General features: G+C 45.0%; 2 protein-coding genes across 3 annotated transcripts; one reads left to right on the top strand and one right to left on the bottom strand.

Annotated features, from left to right (window-relative positions):
* Positions 1-3,002: 3,002 nt before the first annotated feature.
* LOC123119426 (vacuolar-sorting receptor 1) lies at positions 3,003-10,443 on the top strand. Of its 2 annotated transcripts, none has more exons than XM_044539232.1 (10): positions 3,003-3,355; positions 7,030-7,725; positions 7,819-7,907; positions 7,987-8,056; positions 8,152-8,235; positions 8,967-9,049; positions 9,149-9,230; positions 9,636-9,724; positions 10,130-10,169; positions 10,258-10,443. In XM_044539232.1, exons 1-10 carry the CDS (start codon positions 3,064-3,066, stop codon positions 10,284-10,286), a joined length of 1,554 nt encoding a protein of 517 aa, XP_044395167.1. In that variant the 5' UTR covers positions 3,003-3,063; the 3' UTR covers positions 10,287-10,443. The 2 variants fall into 2 exon arrangements, with proteins under 2 accessions (XP_044395167.1, XP_044395168.1); XM_044539233.1 differs by having other exon boundaries at positions 3,004-3,355; positions 8,970-9,049.
* A 588-nt stretch (positions 10,444-11,031) lies between these two features.
* On the bottom strand, positions 11,032-12,993 carry LOC123119427 (C-factor). The gene is made up of 6 exons (XM_044539234.1): positions 12,691-12,993; positions 12,401-12,553; positions 12,215-12,308; positions 12,028-12,110; positions 11,771-11,924; positions 11,032-11,557 (listed from the first exon to the last, which is right to left on the bottom strand). The coding sequence occupies exons 1-6, from the start codon at positions 12,847-12,849 to the stop codon at positions 11,325-11,327; spliced, it is 876 nt and encodes a 291-aa protein (XP_044395169.1). The 5' UTR covers positions 12,850-12,993; the 3' UTR covers positions 11,032-11,324.
* Positions 12,994-20,637: the final 7,644 nt, after the last annotated feature.

The raw sequence follows: 20,637 nt of genomic DNA, 5'->3' as shown, positions 1-20,637 counted from the left end.
CAACTCCCGGATACCGTAGGAATGCTTTGGGTGTACCAAACGTAACAACGTAACTGGGTGGCTATAAAGGTGCACTACAGGTATCTCCGAAAGTATCTGTTGAGTTGGCATGAATCGAGACTGGGATTTGTCACTCCGTATGACGGAGAGGTATCTCTGGGCCCACTCGGTAATGCATCATCATAATGAGCTCAATGTGACTAATGAGTTAGCCACGGGATCACGCGTTACGGAACGAGTAAAGAGACTTGCCGGTAACGAGATTGAACAAGGTATAGGGATACCAACGATCGAATCTCGGGCAAGTAACATACCGATAGACAAAGGGAATTGTATACGGGATTGATTGAATCCCCGACATTGTGGTTCATCCGATGAGATCATCGTGGAACATGTGGGAGCCAATATGGGTATCTAGATCCCGCTATTGGTTATTGGCCGGAGAGGTGTCTCGGTCATGTCTGCATGGTTCCTGAACCCGTAGGGTCTACACACTTAAGGTTCAGTGACGCTAGAGTTGTTATGGGAAATAGTATGTGGTTACTGAAGGTTGTTCGGAGTCCCGGATGAGATCCCGGACGTGACGAGGAACTCCGGAATGGTCCGGAGGTGAAGATCGATATATTGGACGAAGGGTATTGGAGTCCGGAATTGTTCTGGGAGTAACGGGTGACGACCAGCGTGACCGAAAGGTGTTTCGGAGGCCCCGACAAGCGTTGGGGGGCCTTATGGGCCAAGGGGAGGGGGCACACCAGCCCACTAAGGGGTTGTGCGCCCCTCCCAACCCCTCTCACGTAACGTGGAGAGGTGGGGGCGCCTCCCCTAGGGCAGCCACCCCTCCCGGCTTGGGGGGCAAGTTTCCCAGGGTGGGGGCGCCCAAACCCATCTAGAGTTTCCCCTGTGGCCGCCGCCCCTCCCCTAGGGAACCCTAGGGCGCCTCCTCCACCCCCTTCCCCCTATATATAGTGAGGGAGAGAGAGGGCAGCCGCACCCCTTCCCCTGGCGCAGCCCTCCCCCTCCCCAACACCTCGTCCTCCGTAGTAGTGCTTGGCGAAGCCCTGCCGGAGAACTGCAAGCTCCACCACCACGCCGTCGTGCTGCCGGAGCTCTCCCTCAACTTCTCCTCTCCCCTTGCTGGATCAAGAAGGAGGAGACGTCCTCGGGCTGTACGTGTGTTGAACGCGGAGGCGCTGTTGTTCAGCGCTTAGATCGGAATCAACCGCGATCTGAATCGCTGCGAGTACGACTCCTTCATCCGCGTTCTTGTAATGCTTCCGCATCGCGATCTTCAAGGGTATGAAGATGCACTCCCCTCTCTCTCGTTGCTAGTCTCTCCATAGATTGATCTTGGTGATGCGTTGATTTTTTTTTGAATTATTGATACGTTCCCCAACAGTGGCAACTAGGTAAACACACATGGCAACTACTGTTTGACTATATGTGGCAAGTAGTTAATCACATACGGCAACTATGGTTTGATTACACGCGGCAACTACCATAAATTAGACATGACAACTATAGTTAACCAAAACAGATAGAGTTGACATGCTTTTACAACTACATTTGCCATCCCGGATAACTACATCTGCCATCCCGAATGACAACTAAATCGTCATCCCGTGGGTACCTAACGTAGCTGCACCAGGACGTGTGGGTATTTTTGCTTCGTGCCACACGCGCGGGGTGGAGATGAGTAGTACTTGTTGGACGTATGGCACGAAGTAGCTGCGCTCATACGTGTGTGCAATTCTAATGTTTGCGCACACACAACCCGTGTGGGCTGCCTCCTGCTCACGCCACACACGGTGTGTGGGCGGATGTCTAGTATGCCACACGCAACGGCGAATCTAGAAAGAAAATGGAGGGTGGGCTCAAAATTTACGCTGAAAAAACTAAACGCTTTTTTGAAGAAAAATATTAATTATCTCCTAATCCGTTTGTGCAAATAAACTGATTTGTTTTTGTAAATTAAAGCAGAGAAGTGGGATATTTTTACAAAAATACCACAACTTACATCACAGTTGCTAGATACAGATTTAATGGTCGAAAATAACAGATAGCAGACACACCATCATCATCGAATGAGTCTTTTATAGGAGCAGAAGATATGCAGTACGCTACAAGACGGGGGAATTACTTTCATTCATCCAGCATATCTTAAACTAAATAAATCATTTTTTTACCAAAAGGAAGTTAGGAGCTAATGAGTTGACATGACCAAGGCGTGTATGTTTATCAAGCCTCTCAGTCTGCGAGTGATCGTGGGTTGCAGAGATATGTATCTGACATGGGGAGCACCCGGGCGGCGAGCAGCTTGCAATGGACTGTGCAAAGGGAAGCTTTTTTTGAGGTGGCCGTGTAAAGAAGTTATTAGCGAGTATGGGGAAGACAAACCGGTACAAGGCATGGAGACAGAGTACAAATGATGGACATCTCCAACAGCACAGTGAGGACACTAGTATTAGTATAAAAAATTGTGAGTTTGAAGGGTAGGCTCGAGCCTATGAAAGCCCGGCTGGTAGATTCGCCACTGGCCACACGTGTGGGCGTTATCGGCGTTCTTTATTTATTACTAATTGTTTACTGTTCGGGATCGGAATAGGACTTTCGGTTGGTGGCAGTGCGAAGAGCCTTTTTCGGCACTTAACATTTAGGAGGTACAGTACAAGGGTTCATGACACCCAGTTGGAGGGTTTATGACGCTCGGTTGCAGAAGTGTTTACTAACTAGTTAGAGTAAGCTCTAGGGAGCATTCTAGGATTGTACGTTTGACATCTTGTTCATTCAGCACTTGCATAATTAATTTACTTATTGTCGCACAAACACTCTCGTTCCTCGAAATTCTTATGCTAATGAACGCACCCCGCAAGAAGAAACGCCCGGAAATTCCCAAGACGTCCGTCGCTGTCATCCCGGACATTTCGCTGCCGGCCGGCCGCTCTCTTCCTCTGCTTTCCCCGCCATGTCTCTTGTCCTCTTCTCCATCCATCCCCTGAACCTAATTACAAGAGCAGGCAGCTAGTATCACTAGCTCCGCAATCCAATCCGATCGACACAGCCGACATGCTGAGGTTACTGCTCATTTGGGCAGCGATCTTGGGCTGCTGCCATGGGCAGTCCGAAGTGTCCCGGAGGAACAGCCTCCTGAAGGTGATGTCACCGCCGGAGCTCGAGGGCACGTACGGCTGTGCCAGTGCCGACTTCGGTTTCCCGCAGCACGCTGGCTCCATGACTGGCGTGGTCGTCTACCCAAGGCCCAACACGATGGCCTGCATGAACTTCGATGACTTTGGCATCTCTTTCCGTTCGCGTCGAGCTGGCGGGCCTCCTGTTATCTTGCTCGTAGACAGGGGAGGTAAGACACAGTAAATTTGTCCATTCTTGTTTGGCCTTCTTTTTCTCTTTGATAATTTTCTTATTTTCCACTGCTGAAATTCTTAATCTTATACTTAGTACTCACTTCAATCCGTACTAAATCAGCGACAATTTGGAGAGAGTACTATTTTTCATCGCCTGGTTGAGTACTATTTTTCTTGCTGGCACTTGCCATAAGGTGACCACAAATTGCTGGAACACTTATATGAAATAATTCAGCACTCAGGTGGAATCATGCATACGAGAACTATATGCGGACCAGCGCTTTGCAGCGTTGTTTCCGTTATAGGGTTTATTTATCTGCGCGTTCGCTCGATCATCATGGGTTTGAAAAAAACATTCATGCATTTGAAAAAAGTTAACAGATTTAAATTGTGGATTTAAAAAAGCACTGATTACAAAAAATGTTCATGAATATGAAAATAAATCATGAATTTGTAAAAAACTTCACGTTTTCAAAAATACTAAAAAATAAAAAGCGAAAATAATAATAAAGAAAATACGAAAAAGAAAAAAAACCCGGCCTAGAGAAATTAGAGGAAAACCACCCCCGAAAAAAACCGTTGGAACCTTCTAGAAGGTTTCAAAAACCGGTGAGAAAAATAACCTACATGGACCGGCCCATATAGGAAGTACACCTACGAGATGCGTGAGCGCGTTCTAAGACTAACGAGTTAACCAGCCCGTTAAGCGCCGAAGATAATTTGCCTGCTTGAAGAGCCCACTCTTTCACACCCACACATCTGCCACCAGCTTCGGCCCAATAAACGCAATTGGTTTGGTCCAAGAAACACTATATACAAATGCCACCTTCCGCTAAAAAAAGAAGTCACCGCTCAACTTTGCATGTTTCATTTTGTCTTTGCATTCTGTTACCATTTAGAAAGGTCCAGTCATCCTTGGACCTTGGTTCTAAGGTCACGGCAATGGCGACCTCTCCGCACTCCAATGTGCTCCACGCCCACAAGAGAAAAGATGGTAACACAACTATTTTGGACACTGTTCCCGAAGTGCCCACAAACATGAGCTTGTCAACACGAGTAAGCGTAAACATCACTCCACACACACTACGCACATTGTCATCCTTCCCTCCTTCCCTTTATATGCGATGTGGCTACGCAGTGCGACAAGACCCAGAACACCGAAAGACTGACACGGGTAACTAGAGGTTTAGGTCCAGTGGATAAAAAATGATGTTCAATTGATGATGTGGGGAGCTTGAAGTTGAAGATATGTGTGCCTGCTGCCCAAGAAGGATTTGAGTACTTCCCTCGAAAAAAACCCTTACTTCCCTCAAAAAGGATTCGAGTAATTGGACCAACCAATCGTACACCTGCAAATTGTTTTACATTTTCCTTATAAATCATTTATGCTTTGTGTTTTCGACGGTTTTTTAAGACGCTTCTCTACTAGTACAAACGTGCATTATGAAGTATGAAGGGCTGGTATGTTTATTCCTAATTCGGTAGTGGAAATTAAAATATGCTGCAAGGTATAACAAAGGACAAAGACGAAGGGTAGGACTAAGATGTGATTTTGAATTTTCGTTGATTCAATCTACATATCTACATAAACACCTACTTTGAATTCTCAAAGATGATGTGTTGCATTAATTAAGAGGCAATTCCTTTACGTGCAACTGAATATTATGGAAATTCCTCATGTTGTATCAAAAAACTGTCTTCCTTCTATGCCACTATCTTAACTTTTTCTGTTTCCGTTTGTCACCTCTATTCGTTTGGTCACTCCCCCCCTTGTAATATGTACTGTCGTTTCTTGTTTTGTGCTGTTAGCTCAGATACGGCAGCGTTTGGCGAGACTTGTTAGCTGGAACCTTTACATTTGTTTTCGCTTTGCATCGGGATGCTTTTATTATGTTTTTGTTCCATTATCATTTGATAGTGGAAGCCTGTCCATTTTTCCAATACAACTAGAGCACTAAAATTTAACAATGACATATACTGCAGTTACAGTTGGTTGTTTGACGAGATACATCTCACAAGTACTCCCTTCGTCCTATAATGTAATGTAAGAGTACTAGTGTCTAAACACGTCATACATTATGAGACGGAGAGAGTAGAGTATTGTACCTATGGCGGACCATTAGGTCAGCCTGAACATATATTATCAGCACATTCAGTACAAGCTTTAGGCAGGAGAAATGCATCTCTGAACGCAGCGGCAGCTGCACGCAGAGCATCGACGGCACGCGTGCCGTCACGATTCGAATCAGCTAAACGTGCTAGTTAGAGTATAGCCGATCGTTGGAGAGCAAACTGAAACGTATATGTGTATTCAAAGGACCAAACCTGACACCACAATCTGACACAAGCATGGTACGCGCGCAGACGAGAGGACGACGCGCAACGCAACAGCATATACCCGCACAACCCAGTTACGCTCCATTGGCAGCAGGAGTGTTTTCAGTTAATGCATGTTGTACAGCACCGCAGCAGCCTTAGCTAGGAAAGCAAACATTTTGATGTTTTTTTATTAGTCGCGGTAATCACATGGTTCATCCATAAACACCAAATATATCCCTGGTTTTATTCCAAACAAAACGCTTAATACATTATCAACTTATATTATATAAATAAAAAACTCATAAGCGATCTCCAACACTACACGTACAACATAACCAAACTAGCATGGCGTACTTTTTAACAGCATTTTTGCTAGGCCACGAACGCCCACGCTGCACACTCGTCCATGCCCTCAGCGGGCTCACGGGCAGCGTATACGTCGTACACACCAGAGGACGCGTCCCCTGCATGCGTGCATGGTGCGGCCCCACCACCGCCGTTGTTGACAATCGGGTCATCGGGTCATGTTCCCCCACCTGCTACACGCCAGGTCTGGCGCCTAATTACACACTCTGCATGCATGGTCCTTTGCGTCAGATGTGTACCTGACAAGCCCACTAGACCAACGTGGACTCGGGTATTTCGCAAGTATGGACCGACGTATGTCCCTTTTTCTCGTTTGAACAAAGATTAATGCGCAGATCACATCGACTGGAGCAGCGGCTGGATATCTGCGTGCAGGACGTCCGCTCTCCTTTAGGCAGCCATTACACGATTTTCAGATCACATCGATGGCAAAAAAAGGCAGGAAAATGGACAGAATTGTTTATTTCAAGATATCTAGTTTGAACAATAGCAATATGCATAGATTTGTCTTGAGTATTGGTTCCATAATAGCACAACTACATTTTTATTTATAGATATGTTTAAACAAGAACGTATGGAAGGAGTAGTTTACCTACCATGTCATTTTCCAAAATGCCAAATATTTACACTCCCAACTGGAAGGAGTAGTTACCTGGTTAGTCCTTTCATACATGTATCTACTTTCTCCTAGTCAATTTTTTTATTTTGCACGACTGGCCTGATGATTTGTACATTTCTCCAACAAGTTGTTGGTGATAATTAATCCTAACTACACTTAATGTGCCAATTCGTTGTGGCACTCCAATAGATTATACTATTACTAATGTACACTTTTAGGTTCACTTTATGTAAAGCGAAGTATTTTAAGAGTATACGCATACTCGACCTCTAGATTTCTAACTACACCTATTTATAATACCACATATACTTATTATGACCGAGTAGAGTAATATACTGTATGATACAATATGGTTGCTTTGAACAGGTTGTTACTTCACAACCAAGGTGCAGAATGGGCAGAAAGCAGGAGCAGCAGCAGTCCTTATTGTTAATCACAGAAATGAACCTTTATTTGCAATAGACGAACCAGAAAGTGGAGAGACAACACTCGATTTACACTTACAGGATATTACCATTCCTTCAGCACTTATAACCAAAAGCCTTGGGGAGAGTCTAAGGAAAGCAAGTAACAATGGCGACTTGGTTAATGTAAACTTGGACTGGGAGGAGTCCCGGCCGCACCCTCATGAGCGTGCCGAGTATGAATTTTGGACAAACGGTAACGATGAATGTGGTCCAAAATGCGATGAGCAAGTTGATTTCCTGAAGAGATTCAAAGGTGTAGCCCAGACACTCGAGAAGAAGGGCTATACACAGTTCACTCCTCATTACATTACTTGGTATTGCCCAGAGAACTTTGTCTTAAGCAAGCAGTGCAAGTCCCAATGTATCAACCATGGGAGGTATTGTGCGCCAGACCCGGAACAAGGTTTCAGCAAAGGGTACGATGGGAGAGATGTGGTGCTTCAGAACTTATATCAAATTTGTGTGTTCAAAGTTGCAAAGAAGACTGGGAAGCCTTGGTTATGGTGGGACTATGTGACTCATTTTGCTATTATGTGCCCAATGAAGAAAAAGATGTACACTCATGAATGTGCTTCCGGAGTAATCAGATCACTTGGTATGCAAATGTTGCACCAGCCACTCTATGTTTCAAATTGCAGTGCAGTTATAAACTTACAATAATGCTGGTGAATGTGTATGTGTTTTGCAGGCCTTAGTCAGAAAGCAGTTGACATGTGTGTTGGTGATCCTCATGCGGACGAGGATCATCCTGTGCTAAAAGATGAGCAAGATGCACAGGTTACTAGTTGAGCACTATCTTAGCTTTTGTGTTTACCGAGCTAGTTCTGAATGCAGCTCTTTCTTCTATTTTTCACAGATTGGCAAGGGTTCTCGCAGTGATGTTACTATGTTACCAACACTTGTAATCAACAATAGGCAATACAAAGGTCAGTGTTCGTCCCTCCAATTTCAATAACGGAATAGCTATATGAGGTGCGGTAACTAGTGAGCCTTAACTTCTTATTGAATCTCTATTTCTCAGGGAAACTTGAAAAAGGAGCAGTTCTTAGAGCTCTCTGCGCCAGCTTTCGAGAAAATAATGAACCATCTGTTTGCTCAAACGAAGGTTTGATTTTTTTGGTTCCCATGATTTTTTCTCAAGGTGTGCTAATATGTAAGCAGTAGTGTTATGGACCAGGAGCCCATGGGGCTAAGATGGTCATCACGCACATACCTTAAGGTGTGCGGCACCACTATTGGAAACCGCATACCACCCTCACCGCTCTCCCCAGATCAGCCTTGCCGATACTTATCCTTAAGATTAGATTGCTTGCAAGTTGAGTTAGGGAGTTCTTGGATTGGATGAAGGTTATGTACTTATGTTAGGCAGTTTTATCTTTAAGCTCGAAAGAGTCTTGAATCCATGTACAAAGGAATTCCTGGCTATAAATATTAGCCTTTGCTTCCGTCGTTCCTCCCACTGTCCCCCCTCTCATCCTGCGGTGCGCCTGTCAAGGCCATGAACCCATCCCTCGTGTATTCCAGACCCACGGCCAAAGGTCTCTTTTCCGTTAAGTTCCCAAATTGTAGCTCACTAACTCACCCGTGCATTACGGCATGTATAGTGGTACAGACCAGGGTTCTGAACGTGTATAGTAGCAGCCTGAAATGGACTGGTATAATGTTATAGACACTACACTAATCTGTACAAAGGTATAGACGGCAACAAGCTTATATATTTAGTTATGGTGGTAGTAGATAATATATTTCTAGTCTACACCATATCACCCGAAATCCTATATGTCACCTCTCATAAACTACTGATGTAAACTCATTGTAAATTGTCTACCGATCAAGAAGAAGACATACAAACCAATCAATGCTTGGACAACAATGGCGGTTGTTGGCAAGATATGGCTGCTAACGTGACTGCGTGCAAGGTACATGTTCTACTGTTCTATTTTCTCCAGATTACGTTACTTCATGTGCTAAATATTTGTTCTGTTTAGCTTCATGTATGCTGTTTTGTGCACATGTAGGACACCTCCACTGGAACAGTTTGTGAATGTCCAGTTTTGCAAGGTGTGAAGTACATTGGTGATGGTTACAACCACTGCGAAGGTACACTAGTAATTTTCTATATTTATCTTTTGATAGCTTTTGTTTGTTCTTTTGAAGTAATGTGCAGAAGATACTCATTTCTCTGTGGCAAACATAGGTACCTAGACAATCTGCCCATCTTCCTGTCCATAGTTTCTTTTATAGAAAAGAACAGGGGAAGCACACAGTTAAGTTAATGGGGCATACCCTATTGTATCAAACGGTAGTACTAGAGGTATTATAGTGATGGAGATGACACACTATAGCACTAACAGGCTTTGTAGAACAATTTTGATTGGTCACAACATAGAAAATCCTGAGGTTAAGTATTAGTGCAAAGCTTCAGCTTTTAAATATTGTGCAGCGCTATCTTTGGTCATCTTTTCTTACTCTGCTCAACCATTTCTACTCTTCTTTAATGTGCAGCTCCCATGTATGTCCAGATAGAGACCATCAATCAAGACTGGCCCCAGCCGATCAAGATCCGTAATACCCATACATATTCTTCTTATTTAGTAAGTATTTTCATCACCTTTCTTACGGTACCATGGTTCTCAAATGGATGAATGCAAATAGCCATTTCAATTGAACTATATAAGAGGATTTATTAGATCATTTGTATCTAGTTGTTCGATCGAACGAGAAATTCTCCAAAGTGCCTTTTGAGTTTGTAATATCTCAAGTATCAGAACCTTGATAATAATTGGAAACTATATCTGTTTATACTCTATACCTAAGAAACCAGTTTATCGAAGAGCCCTATCCTTTATAAGAACATGATGTACAATATTAAATAAGCTTACCATGTTAGCTTGGTAACGGAAAAAGAAAGCTTTAACATGCTAGCCCAAAACTAATGCACATAAATACCAAGGCATATAGAAGGTTATTGACATAGTATTATTTTTCTGTGGATGCAGACAGAGGTTGTCCATAAGGCCATTTACAACCTCTTTTCAGGTACATGCATAGACATTCAATAAAAACCATCGGTGTACTTTAATGTTATATGTACAACTGATTAATCATATTAATTTTCTTTTGTCAGGAATATTTGTGGCACATAAGGTGTTCTAATAAGATCTGCAAGGTATTGTGGTGATGTGTGATATTTTTCCGATTGATACGACATGTACGTTTGACAGTTATGTGAAGAACATGGCATGAAGGTGGTTTCTGTCACAAGTTTGCTACTTGCTCTTGCTATTGTTTAATGTCATAATCTATAGCCTTATATGTTTGTCTCTGGTGTTTTAAAATATTAGATTAGCCCAAACTATAATGCTACGCCCTTTTTCCTCCTTGATCATGGAGAGACATAGCTACTTGGGATGCAAAATATTTATGAGTTGCCGCTTTACCATGTTCCTAAGAAAGGCAAAACACAAGGATCTCATGCCATAACAAATTGGCAGAATTAGCCCCTAGACACCATTAAAACTTGGCTTTTGCCACAGGACACTGAAAAAACATGGATTTGCTGAAATCCATTACAGTTTGATGGTTCTTTCCCACAAGACAGTCCAGCCGTTATAATATTCAGATTTGATCAAACCGACGATGATTTGTACAAATTATCCCCATGCCCATCAGGATTCATACTAAATCAGCCAAGTGCCAAACGAACTCGCAGCCTTACTCTTCACTCACAGGGATAGCACGAATTGGTCAACTTGAACGTTGATGCTGGTACAGAGATTAAGCTGGGATCTAACCACAAGTTGTGTATGACTTAACCGGACAAAGAGAGTCACAGTATGAAGAGGTTACTTCTGACCAGAATTTGCTTAGTGCAATTGACATGTACTGGGAGACAAGAAAGTTCCCACTGCAAATGTGTGTACTTAATTTAGTAGACTGTAGGCACCAGTGCTTATACATATACAAGGAAACAAGCTTGACTTGTAAAGTTGTACTCAGCGCTAAACATCATATATGCATAATTTTCAAGTAGTTAAAAATGGAGAGAAAAGGGAAATATACTTCACATGCTTTTCATATCAGAGATCTTACTTGAGCTGGGTTCAGGCATTGAGTTTTAAGGCTAAAAATAAACACAGGTGGTTCTGAAGAAGAAAATTGGGGTAGAAATGATCACTGACTGGAAAACAGTGGTCACCAAGGAATTTCTTGGCCATCCCAAGCGAAGAACTTCCCGTTGTCAGTCTTCTTGGCATTGTCGATGATAGACAGGAGCTTATGTACAGAGAACTCCCTCGTGAAGAGCTTATCTCTGGCCACATTTCTCTGGAACGGCCGTGAGAGATCGGTGTCGACTGTTCCTGGATGCAGCAAAATGCAGGCGATGTTGTCCTTCTTGCCCAACTCGACTGATGCAGTCTTTGTCACTGCAAAGACATGACCAATGCACGCATTTCAGAAATCTAAGACAAAGAAAGGTACATACATAATTGTGGGAGGACTAGTTTGCTCTGGATCAAATTGACAAAACACTGCATGAGGGAAAACTATCATGATAACAAATTAACAAGAATGGTATGAACTAGTCAATAACAAGCTAGTGAAATCTGAATGGAGCATGCATCTTGCTGTTAACATACATTGATTCAGTGCTGTTTTAGAAGCTCTGTACGAATGCCAGCCTCCCAGAGCATTGTCTCCTATTGAGCCAACCCTAGCGCTCATATTTGCAACCAACGAGAAACCTTTCCCTGTTCCCAAGCTCGCACCAATCTTCAGGAACGGGCGCATGTGCTGACAAGAACAAAGCTCAGTTCAGACACCGTGGTAAGCACACCGCTGTGATTAGCAGAATGCTGACACAATTCGGAGCAGAAAGAAAGGCGGTAATCCCTACCTTGATGACTAGAATAGGACCGACAGCATTGACCTCATATGCCAGTAGCAGGGATGACTTCTGAACTTTGCTCAACGAGGTCTCTGCAACATGAGGTCAGAGCAACCTGGTTTCAGATAAGCCATTATAATCCCATAACCCACCTAATGCAAGCTGGAAAGCAGTTGCTCCAATGTGAGGAACAGACCTGGTTGTATCACATTTGGGATCGAAAGGATGCCGGCGGCATTGATCAGTAGGTCGAGAGATCCGTGGGTCTCCCCAACTGCGGCTGCGGCGGCCTGCCATGGAAAGGTTCGATCCACTCGTGTTATCATTGCATCACCTTGGGAATCTGTGAGGGGGAAGAGAGCGGGAGAGGTTACCCCGTTACCTCTATGGTGCTCTCGTCGGTGACGTCCAGCGGCAGCACGGTGAGGCGCCCCGCGTGCTCCCGCCTCAGCTCCTGGAGCTCAGAAGCGGAGTCGGGGGCGCGGCACGTCGCGACGACGCGGCCCTGGTCGCTCCTCCGCAGCAGCTGCCTCACCTGCCGCACGCGGGCAATGCGGGTACGCGGTGAGCGAATCGGAAATACGGAGGAGCGCGAGGGCTGATGCGCAAACGGAATGGGGATAGGACAGAGGAAGAAGGAGAAGGAGCGAGCTAGGATTCGGGGGCACTCACGAACTCGAGCCCGATGCCGCGCGACGCGCCCTGCACCATGGCCACGCCGGAGGGGGGAGGGGGCGCGGCCGCGGACGAGAGCGCTCTTGCCGGCGACGACAGCGACGACATCGCCATCCTCGCCGTCGCCATTGCTGCTCTCAGCGTATTCGCGCGCATCGTCCCTGGGAAGAGATGGCGTGGTGGTGGCTTAATGGCGCCTCCTCCGCAGCATCACATGGTTGGGTTGCAGTAATGGCGGGGTGGTTCGGGCCGGCGAAGGCGACGGGATATGCGCGGCTGGAGGAAGGCACACGTCCACTCTTTTCCCTTTTCTTTTACTCCATTTTTTCCTTTTCTCGGGGGCGCTACTAGGCGCCGGACTACCGGCGCGATTTCAGATCGGTCCATTCCGGAGCCGTTTGATCGTGCGTGTGGGTACGGTCAGGATCAGCTCGCTAGCTCGTGGGCAGAAAAGAAAACGAGTGGTTCGATGAAATGCCAAGGGTCGATCTCCTCTACATGTTCATAACGTAGGCCCATTCACCTCTTTTGGAACAATTACTGAGAGTTCTCTATTTGATTAGGAGCACTGGGTATTTAACTTAACTGGATCTTTTCATAGGTTAGGTCTATGCTATGCATATTACAATTTTGTTTGCTTTTTTTTGGGTGTCTTCGTGGTCCCCTCTGATAACTTTGCTCCAAGCATAGAACCTAGGCAGGAGTGTGATCTGTGATGATGCATTTGCAAGTTGGGGTGCCAAGATGGTTGGTGTCGCCAAGGTCGCACCTGATGGACCAGCTATAGTGATCGGCAAACCAGGATTGCCAAAGATGTGTAGGATCGTCATGGAGTCGAGAGTGGAACTTCGTCATCACACACAAGCTTCAGGGGTGAAGATCCCGAATGCCGAGCCCGCTGGTGATAGCAATTTTTGCAAACCTCATACCAGTCGATCTTGCCTTGGGCGATGACGAAGTCGTTAGCCCACAGAAAGGCTTGGCAACGACGCACGGAGGATGGGATGCCATAAGTGGCGAGTCGAGAGCATCTTCTGCATATCATCACTTACATGTCTACAATAATTGCATTCATATCATTTTTTTCACGAATATGTAAGAACTTGCGTATCCGTCGATGTCGTCTAGTGGGGAGTGAGTGAATAGGCGCTTTAAAATAATTATGGTTTAGAGTTGAACAAATGCGGAATAAAACTAGCCTTTAATTTGTCAAGCACAAAGCCTAAAACAACTAGGCTCACATATGTGCACAACAACTTATGTTAAGCAAGATAAACAACTAAGTGATAGTAAGATATATAATATAAAACACTATGGCTATCACAAAGTAAAGTGCATAAGTAAATGGCTCGGGTAAGAGATAACCGAGGCACGTGAAGACGACGATATATCCCGAAGTTCACATCCTTGCAGATGCTAATCCCCGTTTGAAACGGTGTAGAGACACAATGCTCCCCAAAATGCCACTAGGGGCACTATAATCTCCTCACGCCCTCGCACAATGCAAGATGTCGTGATTTCACTAAGGGGGGCATGAGGGCGGTCACCGAACCCGTACAAATTGCTAGGGAAATCTCCACAACCTAATTGGAGACCCCGACGCTTGCCCAGAGCTTTACACCATAATGATTGAGTTCCATGACACCACCAACTGCCTAGGGCGCCCAAGCACCCAAGAGGAACAAGCTCTAGGGTGCCCAAACACTCAAGAGTACAAAGCTACTCAACTTTTCACTTTCACGTATCACCGTGGAGAATCCAAACTGATGCAACTAATGCAATGGTAAGAACACACAAAGTGTTCAAGTCCCTCACCCTCGACACCAAAGCAACGGAATCTATGGAGGAATATGGGAGGAAAAACAAGGAGAACACAAAAGAACTCCAAGATCTAGATCCAAAGGGTTCCCCTCACTTACAAGAGAGATGGATTGGTGGAAACGTAGATCTAGATCTCCTCTCTCTTTTCCCTCAAAATGGAGCAAGAATCATTGGGAGGGTTTGAGAGATAGCTAGCAAGCTCAAGGAGTGTCAACAATGAGGGGGGGGGGCATGAGCTCCAAGGATAAGAACCATTGGGGAAGAATGAAGGAAATATGTCCTAGATGCAATAATAAAGTTGTTATTTTATATTTCCTTATATCATGATAAATGTTTATTATTCATGCTACAATTGTATTAACCGGAAACTTGATACATGTGTGGATACATAGACAAAACACAGTGTCCCTAGTAAGCCTCTACTAGACTAACTCGTTAATCGAAGATGGTTAAGTTTCCTAACCATAGACATGTGTTGTCATTTGATGAACGGGATCACATCATTAGGAGAATGATGTGATGGACAAGAGTCATCCATTAGCTTAGCATATTGATTGTTCAGTTTTATTGCTATTGCTTTCTTCATGTCATATACATATTCCTTTGACTATGAGATTATGCAACTCCCGGATACCGGAGGAATACCTTGTGTTCTATCAAATGTCACAAGTAACTGGGTGATTATAAAGATGCTCTACAGGTATCTCCGAAGGTGTTTGTTGGGTTGGCATAGATCTAGATTAGGATTTGTCACTCCGAGTATCAGAGAGGTATCTCTAGGCCCTCTCGGTAATGCACATCATAATAAGCCTTGCAAGCAATGTGACTAATGAGTTAGTTGCGGAATGGTGTATTACGGAATGAGTAAAGAGACTTTCTGGTAACGAGATTGAACTAGGTATGAAGATACCGACGATCGAATCTCGGGCAAGTAACATACCGATGACAAAGGGAATAACATATGTTGTCATTACGGTACGACCGATAAAGATCTTCGCAGAATATGTGGGAACCAATATGAGCATCCAGGTTCCGCTGTTGGTTATTGACCGGAGAGGTGTCTCGGTCATGTCTACATAGTTCTCGAACCCGTGGGGTCCGCACGCTTAACGTTCGATGACGATTTTGTATTATATGAGTTATGTGATTGGTGACCGAATGTTGCTCGGAGTCCCGGCTGAGTCACGGACATGACAAGGAGTCTCGGAATGGCCGAGAGGTAAAGATTCATATATAGGACGATAGTATTCGGACACCGGAAAGTGAAGTATGGGATTTTTCTGTGGGATTTTTCTGTGGTACAGCTGGTGCTATGGCAAATGAAATCGGTATACCTTTTGCTGGAGTGCAGGTCCTGTGTGGTGGGGCTAGTGGTGTGGCCAGTGAAGTATGGGTATAGTGTGCTGGAGTCGGTCCTACGTTTTGTGTCACTGGTTGTACAGCCAATATAAGTGGGGTGCTATCTGATTTCTCCGGCACCACCACGTTTTTCAAGGACTTTGCTGGTGCTCCTTCAGGTTCGGCAATCACCCTCTTCCTTTTTGATGTCTAATGCACAAGAACAACATTTGAGTGGAAAAACATGGTATGATGACAGATGGAATATGTATTGATAATGGATGGGCATGGCATCTCGACATATATGATGAGTAAACTAAGCAGATGGCGGTGCAACAAAGTAGAAGAAATGCAAGACAACATATGCAAGATACCCGCAATCAATAAAACATTGCCAAATTAGAACAGACACCTTGATGGGTGAACAGGACAGGCCATCTGCCTTTGACTCCTCGAGGTTAGAATAGTCATTAGGATCATATTCTAAACAAGAATCAATAGGTGGGGAGCGTATGAGTTTCATTGCATCCAGAATGGCACTCAATGCCTTGGTGCCAATTTTGTAAGTCATTGCAGTGTTTAGCTTCAAGAGTGGACTGCTGCTAGTGCGACACAAAGCAGCTACACAGATCATAATGTAGATATAACGGGAAAACCTTAAGCATCAGAGTAAAATCAGCAAAGTGGAACTTGCTGGAATATATGTGCTAGTATTGCTGGTACGGCTAGAAAGGTTTAGGATACCAGCTCTCTTCAAGTGAAGGTGCGATACTGTTAATATCAGTGTAACTCTCAAAGGCGACACAGCTCCCCGCATTTCCTTGCTATTCTTATAGGATTCAAGTGGGTAGGCCACTACAAATCCTATTCCTATGTTTACAAGATCCTACGAATCAAAGAGGCTCAAAGTGTCCATCACAACCGACCGTATAGACCTCTACACTGCAAATGTCCCTGCTCATCTTCAGTACAAGGAACATACTGTACTACTATCATACTCCCTCCGTTCCAAAATATAAGTCTTGGTAGAGATTTGCACTATGGATCACATACAGGTGTATCCAGATACATTTTAGAGTGTAGATTCACTCATTTTGCTCCATATGTAGTCCATGGTGGAATCTATACAAAGACTTGTATTTAGGAACGGAGAGAGTACATATTAAAGAAGAACGGAAGAGGAACATGGTAAAGAAGAGCAAGCAGATTTTGGATAATAAAATGTTGGTTGCGCAGTGCCCACACATGATGAACCAGAGCGCATTAAGAATGCAACTCCCAGCTGTCTCTCGACCATTTCAGGCGGTTGGATGAAGATCCTACGTCTCCTAACCCTTCTTCTTCCTCGTCTCTGATTCTTCCCATACAGAACACCGCACGGGCCGCCGGCCGGACCACCGGCCCCCACCGCCTGTGTTCCTCCGCCACCCCCACCCCCACCCCCGCCCCAACCCCCACCCGCGTCGAGTTTTCTTCGTTCGGCGAGGCCCCACAACCACCCGAGCCCCTTCGATCGCACCGGCGAACTCCGGCGAGCTCTGAAAAATCGACTGACCCAATTTTGAAATTTAGTCTACTGTGATTTAACTAGTGTGGAATATAAAAGGGGAAAACCATAAGCATTGGGAGTATAGTGTTGAGCGTGCCATGGCGGATCTGAAGGTGCAAACCGGACAAAGGCAACTTCGCAACCAAGACAAGAAATCAGAGTAAAGCAGTGGCGATCTATTTTCTTGCTGCGATAAATAAGTTGAGCAGATACGAAAGAGTACCGCCTCTGGTGCGGCGCCGTGTACGCATCTGCTGAGAATTTGACGGTGCTGCGGTAGCGATGGCTGTCAGCGGCGTGGAAGCTGATCTAGGAGGGTAGACGGTGGCGGTGGGGCGCGGTGGACGAGACGGTCGTAGGAGCGGCGCCGGCAAGGTGGACGACGGCGGGGATGAAGCGAGAGGACGGGATGCAAGGATCCCGGTCCGAAGCCGCGGATGAGAGAGGTCGATCTCTTGTAATGGACGGCGGCGTCGGGGTATCAGCTCCGGCATGGTGGAGGAGGACGACGGTGAATGGGGTGGCGGACAGCGGCGGACGGAGGAGGGTGGGGTGGAGAGGGTGTTTTGGCGCCCACGGAGTACGAATGGGGAAAAGGGAGGTAGAGAGGAAGGGGGGAACCATGTATTCAGGGCGCGCTTGTCTCAAATGCGAGGAAATTTACAAACTTAGCCCCGTTTCAAATTTCTACTACATCACAGCAACATTAGTCGGTTGGGGATAGGACGGTAATCTCGCATACACCGAATATTTGCCGACGAGAGTTTGTTTTTGGCGCCCACCGTGTATGAATATGAATCGGGGAGGGAGTCGATTTCGGCCGAGGACACACTGTGTTTTGGCGCCCACCGTGTATGAATCCGAGTGAGAGGCGGTTACGTCACGTTTGGGTGAAATTACAAACCTACCCCTATCGAAACCTATAGAAATCCAGCAGATAGGCTTTGCATGGCAGGGATAGGCAGTAGTGATTTCCATCTCGCAGATTTTGGTTTCGGGCGGTTACTGCGACTTTCCCCGCTTCGTTCAAATTTTGCAGAGTGCACGTTTACCATGCCAACTCAATTCGAATCCCGTTTGTATTCTATTTTTTTTGGGCGGGATCCATTTTCAATTGGAATTACATTCTATATACATCATTTTTTATATATACTTTCAAAAGCACAACAGCATTTATACATAAATATGGTTTACAAATGGCATGATCTCAGATTCATAAGGTTGTATCCATCAATTTGGATTTTCAAATATTTGAAACCACTTTATGTTGAAATCCAATCTATGCATTCCTCGCTAACTGTCTCCAATTAATGTGTGTTTCATGCGGTTTTTTTTACTTCTCAAACATGTATAATGTGTTTCACACACGCAACATATAGTGTAATCCCGTTTAGACATTAATTGCATATAAACCATGCATTGTTTGTAATTGAAGAATCTATGGATCACCAATATTGATAAACTATATAACATTACACGTGTGCCCAAATTCAAATGAATATGCATGTTTGATACACCAATTTGCGTTATGATATTATCGATGTCGTGATCTCCAGTTTAAATATTTGAATCCCCTTTAATCCAGATATTCGTCTCATATAGCTATCACTCATGCTTATATAGTACTATCTCTCTGGACCTATACGCGTTCATCGTCTCTCAGGTATCTCTCGTGATACCTGTATGTCGACAATGATCTTTTATCTTCGTAACACACTGACGGTACTCTCTCCCTCGACCTTCATCACTCTATCTCTCTCTAAGTATATCTCGCTCCCTGCTATGTGTCTCTAACTATGATTCTCCATGTGGAATCTCTTTCTCTCACACAAACACAAAACTTTGTCTCCCGGGGTCTCATTTCTCTCTACTATTCTCATGTGTGCCACTCGCACACCCCTCATACAGAGATGTCTTTCGCTCCTTAGATATGAGAACCTACGACTCTTCCTCTTCAATATCTCTTTCTCACACACAAACACAAACTCTGTCTCCCAGGGTCTCATATTTCTCCATTGTTCTCTTGTATGTCGCTCACACACACCCTCTCTCCCTAGACATATCTTGCGTTCCCTCGTATGTCTCTCTAGCTATCACTCTCGTTGTGAAATATCTTTCTCTCTCGCAGACACAAAACTCCGTCTCTCTGGATCTCATTTCTCTCTGATATCTGTTTGTATGTGACTCACATGCACCCTCTCTCTATCTCTCTCACACCCACCCACATAACCCAGCCTTCTGATCCACGCGACTCCTATCTCTAATGCACACTAGCTAGCATCTTTATCTTTCTATTTATCTGTTTCTCCATCAACCTTCTTTCTCGCCCTCACTCTTGATTCCTATCACGCACACTACATATGTTTCTCTCTACATGCAGTCAAGTGCCCTCTCACACACATATATAACTTCACCCTTTTGAACCACCCGACGGTCATCTCCAACACCCAAACTAGCGGATGTCCCTCTAGCTAGCATCTCTATCTCTGTATCTATCTGCAGTTTCTCCGTCAACATTTCTTTCTCGCACGGAGTCTTGCTTCCTATCACCCACACTATATATGTCTCTCCATACATATGCATTTATAGGTTGGTCTCTTTTGCACAATCGTTGCGCCTCACTCCCTCTGCTCGCCATAGATGCATGCTCCAGCCCACGCCACTATCTCTTAAAGACAAAAACACATGCTCAATTGTCGGGCCTTCTTCCCTGCATTCTCACATGCATGCATATTGTCATACCGATCCGTCTCTCCCATGTCGTTGATCTTATGACTTATGTCTTCTTTCTTTTATCTCGATCATGCGCACGCGCACACACACACATCCCACGTATACATGTATACCTCTCACACATGCACGTTCAAGGTCTCTATGTCTCCATACGTAGTTAATTACCCTCAATCCTAACGCCACATCAAATCGTTCTCCTCTTTGTGCACATAACTTCCGCCTGGATGGGTAAAACACACACTCACACTTAACAATCTCCTTCTAGCTACCCCCCGCCTCTCACTCTTCCCCTATATCCCCGAAACCAATAAGACCATCCCTTTGTTTAATTCCCGCCTACATGCACCATCGATATATAGTAGTCTTCCTCGGTGTCTCTCGAACAAACACGTTCTCTCGATGTCGACTCCTCTCACGCGCACACACCTTCTCTTCCCTCTCTACGGGCATTTTCTCTCTCGCACCCCATCGTTGGTGGCCTCTGCCATACACATCACCTCTCT

This window comes from Triticum aestivum, chromosome 5D (assembly GCF_018294505.1).
Source record: "Triticum aestivum cultivar Chinese Spring chromosome 5D, IWGSC CS RefSeq v2.1, whole genome shotgun sequence".
NCBI lineage: Eukaryota > Viridiplantae > Streptophyta > Magnoliopsida > Poales > Poaceae > Triticum > Triticum aestivum.
Note: the sequence above shows the minus strand (reverse complement) of the source record. Positions and strands in the feature narration are given on the sequence as shown.

Bases quoted from the DNA above. Each gene is read 5' to 3' on its own strand.
- LOC123119426 (XM_044539232.1), top strand. From the start codon at position 3,064: ATGCTGAGGTTACTGCTCATTTGGGCAGCGATCTTGGGCTGCTGCCAT. The intron at 9,050-9,148 runs GTACATGTTCTA...GTGCACATGTAG, and splicing joins CTAACGTGACTGCGTGCAAG to GACACCTCCACTGGAACAGT. The intron at 9,231-9,635 runs GTACACTAGTAA...TTTAATGTGCAG, and splicing joins TGGTTACAACCACTGCGAAG to CTCCCATGTATGTCCAGATA.
- LOC123119427 (XM_044539234.1), bottom strand. From the start codon at position 12,849: ATGCGCGCGAATACGCTGAGAGCAGCAATGGCGACGGCGAGGATGGCG. The intron at 12,554-12,690 runs GTGAGTGCCCCC...CGCGTGCGGCAG, and splicing joins GCGGCATCGGGCTCGAGTTC to GTGAGGCAGCTGCTGCGGAG. The intron at 12,309-12,400 runs GTAACGGGGTAA...TTTCCATGGCAG, and splicing joins CCGACGAGAGCACCATAGAG to GCCGCCGCAGCCGCAGTTGG.